Source organism: Silene latifolia, chromosome 7 (genome assembly GCF_048544455.1).
Source record: "Silene latifolia isolate original U9 population chromosome 7, ASM4854445v1, whole genome shotgun sequence".
Taxonomy (NCBI): domain Eukaryota; kingdom Viridiplantae; phylum Streptophyta; class Magnoliopsida; order Caryophyllales; family Caryophyllaceae; genus Silene; species Silene latifolia.
This window is the reverse complement of record NC_133532.1, coordinates 115923424-115930834: the sequence shown is the minus strand read 5'-3', so window position 1 is coordinate 115930834 and position 7411 is coordinate 115923424. Positions and strand designations below refer to the sequence as shown.

Below are 7411 nucleotides of genomic sequence, written 5' to 3'. Positions count from 1 at the left end.
AACTCGGTTTTTATTTTTAATGGACAATGGTTTGTGTCCTTCGCGTTGTTGAGTTTGGTTTTCTTTTTTGGCAAGGGAACGAACTGAGGCAGAAGGGAAATTCTCCAGTTTGAAAAAAAAAAAAAAGAACCTGCAAGAACACGCCACATACAATGGCGGGTTTCAAGGGGAAGACACGCCATTACGTATGGCGTGTTTAACATTTGGAGTTTTATCAGCTACTGGAAAGGGTGTAAAAATTGAGCTGCTTAAACACGCCATTAGCTATGGCGTGTTTCCTTTGTTCTCTTGGTTCAGCTACTGACTTGGGTGGAAATTTGGACTGCCTAAACACGCCATATGTAATGGCGTGTTCTCTCAAGTAAACACGCCAATACGTATGGCGTGTTTAACATTTGGAGTTTTATCAGCTACTGGAAAGGGTGTAAAAATTGAGCTGCTTAAACACGCCATTAGCTATGGCGTGTTTTCCTCACAAGACACACCATTAGCTATGGCGTGTTTCCTTTGTTCTCTTGGTTCAGCTACTGACTTGGGTGGAAATTTGGACTGCCTAAACACGCCATATGTAATGGCGTGTTCTCTCAAGTAAACACGCCAATACGTATGGCGTGTTTAACATTTGGAGTTTTATCAGCTACTGGAAAGGGTGTAAAAATTGAGCTGCTTAAACACGCCATTAGCTATGGCGTGTTTTCCTCACAAGACACACCATTAGCTATGGCGTGTTTCCTTTGTTCTCTTGGTTCAGCTACTGACTTGGGTGGAAATTTGGACTGCCTAAACACGCCATATGTAATGGCGTGTTCTCTCAAGTAAACACGCCAATACGTATGGCGTGTTTAAACCGCATACAGGCTCGTCAAAAACGAGCCTACGTGGACACCATTTCGATAATTATTTTCAAAACCGACCCAAAACGACAATTTTTTTATTTTTGAGCATTATTTCAAAAACGGACTCAATTCTTACCCATTGCAATACTTTTTTTTGTCTAATAATTTCCATTTACATAACCCTAACTAAAAAAAAAGGCTCTAGAGCTCAAATTTTGCTAAAACCCGACCATAAAACTTACTAATTAATCAAATTTGTTTAATTTGGAACGATAATTTGAATGTACAATAAGTATCGATTTGCTGATCGCAAGTATTGATCAAAATAATATTTTCTTTGATGCTTTTTTTTTATTATTAAATAATTTATTTAAGTTAGAATTTTGGGTTGTTAGGGGTTTGTTCTATAGCGGTTGACAGCAGGGTGGACAGCATGGTTGGATGGTAGGTTGACGGGGTCTGTGAGCTGTTGGGTGGCCGCAGGGGTGACTGATAACGCTTGCTCTACAACATTCTATTCTGAAAATATCAGTGGTTGTCAAACTCATACTCGTGATACTCAGTTAGAAATAAATGAGGCGTAGTATAGTCAAAAGCGTACTAAGATGAGTAAAATGTGTCGTGTAAATCAACACCCTAAACTTATTGAACAATGAAAATATTGCCAACTTAGCAAGTCATGGCATCAGTCCGCCGTCCACTCGCAAATTCACGAGTCATTTTGCATAATTTCACAATATGTGAAACGGTGAAAGAAATCATACAAAAGATTCTGATCAATATTACAGCAAGATTACGCATCCATAAAAATAGAAAGATAATAGTAACATCTCTAACACGGTCTTTACAATTCCATTAACGCTTCTTGAGGGATCAAGAAGGCCAGCAGCGTGAAACTAAAACCTACAATGCCAAACTCTACAATACACCGGGCGAAAGCAGCTCAAGTGCTCAACTGTCGTCAAACAGGAGGATTGAGTTTAGGCTTTGGTTTACTTCAACTTCATTCACACTACGCACAAATACCGCATCAGGCTCATGACTACCAAATAAACATCATATTATGACAGGGTTATATCAAAACAGATTAACATAATAAGGATCTGAAATATAGATGTAAGTTGGACTTACGGTTTTTCGCCTTCTTCACAAGTGTAACTTTTATCAATAGCCAAGAGACCGCCATCTCTACTGAATGATAATGCTCCAATGCTTATTGGGTACATTGCATACTGCAAGACAAGATGGATATGGCTTAACATTAGGTTACACTGTTACAGATACAGGAGCAGCCAAAGATTCGCTATTTAGGACTGGGTTTCTTTTATTATTTAGAATAATTTATTTATGAAATTTTCCTGATGAATCGCTAGAAACTTCAACTGCCATTTTTCATAAATCATTTGACAACAAAATCCTAGTCCTAAAATAAATTGGGCTTGACTAACTTTGTTTCATGACTGTTAAGTTCGACGAGTTTTATATTGATCATCACAAACCCACTGCAATTTTACTCGTTTGTCTAGGCTTGAAGTCAGCAGTGAGTATCATTAGACACTCATATTGGGTCATACACGATACAAAAAAAACACAGAAAAAAATTCAGAGCAATGCAAGAGATTTATTTACCTGATAAAGCCTCTTATTGTTGTTTCCATCCCATACATTAACAATTGCATCGCAGCCTCCAGTAGCAAATGTCCCATAGCTGCAAGTTACGAGGATGTTACACACAGTAAAAAGAACAAACGCCAATAGCCCAATAGAGGGACTTGATAGAAAATGTCTTCAAGTAACAAAATATTACGGCATATACCTATTTCAGACTCTTCATCCTACATCCTACATATTGTCAGACACTTTCAACAAAGACTGATTGACAATTGACATTCTCGACACAATACTAAATCACATTCCAAAAAAAATTGCAAAAAGTTATACTGTCATCCTGGTTACACATCTCACGCTGTCTATGCTGTGTTTGGTAAACATTAGATGAGCGCTCTTGAATTAGTCGTTGGTATCATTACTAACAACCTAGCATGCTTTGCGCTTGATGCGTCTGAAAACCTTTTTATTTCATCCATATTACCTTCCATAAAGTAAGAGCGCCAGCAAACTTTGTCCGGTGGTCAAAGAGTAAATTTAGAGTAGTGGCTCCCCTCCCCAATGAAAAGCCCCGAATGATCGAATTCCGGTAACCCTGGACACAGACCTGTGCAGAAGTTAGAAACACAGCCCTACTTGGACTCCAACTGAACTCAAGAATGATTTGAAGACCAGTTGGGCAAGTAGTAGTGTAGTACGTAATATCAAAGAAAATGATCGAAATAGTTAGAAGCCAAATCATAGCATACAGGGCACTGGCAAGCTTAGTCAGCTAGTGAAGAAGGTATCAGTCACGCCTAGCCATATTTACAAGAAGACCAGCGCAAAACATCAGTGAAACGTATTAAGAGAGCAGAAGGAATTCTATCAAAGGACCTAAAAAAGTATGCATGATGCACTGAAGCACACAATGACAGAATTTTGAAGAGTTGCATAGAGGACAGTTTTCAAATATCCTAAAACCGAATTCCAAGTAGAAATGATCATCAAGGCATTAATTCAGAAACTTCTGGAGAAACTCTGGGTTATCATGCGATAAATGTTTAAGGAACAACAGAAGAGTGCAATCATCAGCTCCAAAACCCTCCTTCCTATATCACGGTAACATAATGCATTTTGCAAATTCTCATTGACAATGAATCCTCGGATAATGGTATTGTATGTGACACTATCGGCAGAGCATCCATTATGCCTCATTTTGTTTAGGAGCTCTATAGCGTCAGTCATAAGACCTTTTTTTTACAGAGGCCTTTGATCATGATACTGTATGTTTTAAGATCTGGTACCAAACCCTTTGACAGGAGATCAGAAACTAGGTTATCAGCATCTTTTAACTTGGCCTGCCTCACACAAGCTATCAATTAGGATATTATAGACGACAATATTAGGAGCAACTCCGTTAGACTCCATCTCCTTGAGGAATGCCGCTGCCTCATCAAGTTGTGCATTCTTACATAGCCAATCTACCCAACTCATAGTTGACCAAATCATGAATTTTCAAGTTGACAATTGAGCATCATCTAGAGAAACTCTCTGGTTTGTCATTGCCATAAATGGTTACGGAACAAAGAAAGAGTGTTAGCATCAGCCTCAAAGCCCTCGTTAACCATTATAGCACGGAAATATAATGCATTTCGCAAATCGCCGTTGAAAATGAATCCTCGGATAATTGTATTATAGGTGACATTATCAGGAGGGCATCCAACTTGCTTCATTTTGTTAAAGAGCTCAATAGCTGTATTCATAAGACCTCTTTTGCAATACCCCTTAATCATTATATTATAAGTTATATGATTGGGTACCATACCCCTTGATAGGAGAACAGAGACAAGGTTTTCAGCATCTTTAACCCGACCAGCCTCATACATGATGTCAATTAGCATAGTGTAGAAGACTATATCAGGAGCAATTCCATTAGATTCCATCTCCTTAAGCAATGCTACCGCTTCATCAATTTGTGTATTTTTACATAGCCCGTCAAATAAGGCGCCGTAAGTGCAAACATTTGGTTTTATTCCAAACATTTGCATGTCGTTGAACAACTGACGTGCCATTGGGATTCTACCAGTTTTACACAAACCATCTATAAGAGTGCCATAAACCACTGCATTAGGGGCAATCCCTTGCTCAAACATTTCTTGCAACACATCAACGGCCTTGTCGATGCTTTTAAGTTTAACATATCCATTGATCAAAGTACTATAAGTCACAACGTTAGGGTGGCAGTGAGTTTGTACCATTAAATCAAATACCTCTCTTGCCTTGTCCATTTGTCCGCACAAGCAATAGCCATTCAATAAAGTACTATAAGTAAGTAAATCAGGAGCCACACCTTGTTCAGTCATTAGTTGTATAAGGGCTTGTGCTTCATCAATCATCATGTCCTTACATTGCATGTAAATCAACATGTTATAAACAGAAACATCGGGTGCAATGTTGCTCTCAATCATCCTAACCAACATTTCCTTAGCCTCCACCTTACGGCCTAGATTGAACATTCCTCGAATCAATGTGTGATAAGTGATCACATCTGGATTGATGCCCTCGGTTTTCATGGCTGAAAAGAGGTTCAATGCCTCGGTTAAGAGTTTATCTTTGCAGAGACTATGGATAATTGTATTGTACATGATAATGTCAGGCTTACAACCCGATGGGCTAGAATTCATTTGACGGAGCAAGTGGAGAGCGCCGGCATTGTCCCCAATCCTGCAAAGACCTTTCACCATGGTACAATAGGTAACTATATTTGGCTGAATGCCTAGCTTAACGACCGCTACGTCCAACAACTCAACAGCTTGCGGAAATTGGTTATTGTGCACAAGGCCATTAATTAAGGTGGTAAACAAAACTAAATTAGATTCAAAGCGATACCCAAGCTTAAGGGACTTGGCAAGCAGAGAATACCCGAAATCGACACGGCCTAAGTGACAATAACAATTAACAAGGATGCCAATAGAATGAGAATCGGGTCGCGTACCGGATAATTCGAGATGCGAATAGAGAGAAATGACAGTAGAGTGAGGATGTAACCGTTTGAGCTTGAGCATGGCGGTAAATAGCCTGCTAAATTCGATAATCGAAGGTCGGCGCATAAGAAACATCATTTGGTGGAATAGATTAATCGGAAATTGGAGATTGTGAAACCCTAATTGACATTGTTTTCTAACATACTCCATAAATTTATGACGATCATGGATAGCAATTGGCTTAGCATTAGCTGAATTGCAGAAATTACGAGAATTTAAATGCAAATGAGGGTGAAATCCAAACCCTAATTTTGAAAAGGGGGAAGACATTTTTTTCCCAGAAAAAGAAGAAAGAGAAGAAAGGAGAAATGCTTATGAGTTACTCCGTATGATAGACCGGGTAAATGGGTTACTTGGCTCGGGTTATTTTTGATCTGCTTGTTTTCGGGTCAATAATTTATCGGATTAAATGAATAAAATTTGAATGTGTTTCTATAATTTACAAAAGTAAACTTACACATAAATGATAGATCGGTTTTTTTCGCGCATTTCAGCTAGCTTTTTTAGTAATAGTTTGTCATTTTATCCTTCGATATGGACTATTTTATTTACTTGTGCTCACGGGAATTGTACCAGGATTATTAGTCATCCCTTATGATCTTAGTGATATCTGATTCTCTAAACGTTTAAAATACGCGAAAGTGATAATTAAGCCCCTTAACTCTATTCAATTGTGAAATTAGACCCCATACGTTTATTTGGAGCAATCAAGCCCCTTAAGTTTCACCAAAAGTGAAATTCAACCCCATTTTTTAAATTTTTACAAAAATTTTTATTAAAAATATTTTATATTAGTATTAAACAATTTATTAAATAACTAAAAATTACTAATTGCGGATGTTTCATATTGAATCAAATAATCAACATTCTAAAACATACAACTGCTCCTAGGGTTTCCTATGGAGATCTCGGTCTAGGCTCGTCTTCGCTCTTTCTTCATCTCTTGGGGTTTTTTCCTTCCGTCTCGACGTGAGGAGTTCGATTAAGCATTCTTCTCTCTTATTCTACGGTTTGTTCTTTTTCTTCGCTTGTGCTCGTTTGTTGCGTTTTCGTTTTCTGCCATAGAATAGTTTTTTGATCGTTCTGATGGGAACAAACCCTAATCAAAGAGCGGGAAAGGAGATTATGGGTAGCGACGGTGGAGATATTGAGGGGATCTTTGAATGGGAACCAGGTGAAGGGAGGGAGAAATTAAAACACAATCTAACCCTAATAGGGAAAATATGGACGACTAAGACGGTTAACGCAAAAGCAGTGATCGACACTATGACGAAACTCTGGAATTCTCCTAAACCGATCATAGGCAATATTGTGGATATCAAGGAGAAAATTTTTGTGTTCAAATTCCCTGATTTGAGGGAAAAGGAGAAGGTCCTCGCAGGACAACCTTGGCACTTCGACAAATCGGTGTGGTGTTTCAATGAGCCCAATGAGGAAGGGAAGATGACGGACGTGCCACTACATCGATTGCCGATTTGGGCTCGCATATATGATCTGCCTATTAGTGGTCGCAGTAATGACAACAATATCCAGAGGCTCAGTGAACAGTTGGGTACGTTTGTTGCTAAAGGGGAGGACGATGAGGACGGGGTTGATAGGGCCATTCGAATCCGTGTGTTGCACGATGTTTATAATCCAGTGAAATCATCAGTGGCTATTAAGATGCGAGGGGGAGATGTGGTTCGTTTTGATGTTAAGTACGAGAAGCTTCCAAATTTCTGCTATGGATGCGGGTTGATGGGTCATGGTGAAAGGGATTGTGATGAGGGTCCCTACGAAGAACATGAGTTAAGATTCGGCGACTGGCTTCGTGCTTCTCCAAGAAAAACATTTAGAGTTGCAGGCACGGCATCCACGAAAGTAGCGAAGAACCTAAGCGAGGTGTTTGAAGCAGAAAAGAGTAGAAAGGAGGAACTTGATATTGAAACCATGATCAATAAA

At 39.0% G+C, this 7411-nt stretch overlaps 1 protein-coding gene across 5 annotated transcripts; it reads right to left on the bottom strand.

Annotated features, from left to right (window-relative positions):
- Window positions 1-1513: 1513 nt before the first annotated feature.
- On the bottom strand, window positions 1514-5802 carry LOC141592648 (uncharacterized). Of its 5 annotated transcripts, none has more exons than XM_074413388.1 (5): window positions 3194-5802; window positions 2929-3051; window positions 2466-2544; window positions 1968-2068; window positions 1514-1878 (listed from the first exon to the last, which is right to left on the bottom strand). In XM_074413388.1, exon 1 carries the CDS (start codon window positions 5738-5740, stop codon window positions 3986-3988), a length of 1755 nt encoding a protein of 584 aa, XP_074269489.1. In that variant the 5' UTR covers window positions 5741-5802; the 3' UTR covers window positions 1514-1878; window positions 1968-2068; window positions 2466-2544; window positions 2929-3051; window positions 3194-3985. The 5 variants fall into 5 exon arrangements, with proteins under 5 accessions (XP_074269489.1, XP_074269490.1, XP_074269491.1 ...); XM_074413389.1 differs by having other exon boundaries at window positions 2929-3039; XM_074413390.1 differs by having other exon boundaries at window positions 2929-5160; window positions 5422-5802.
- Window positions 5803-7411: the final 1609 nt, after the last annotated feature.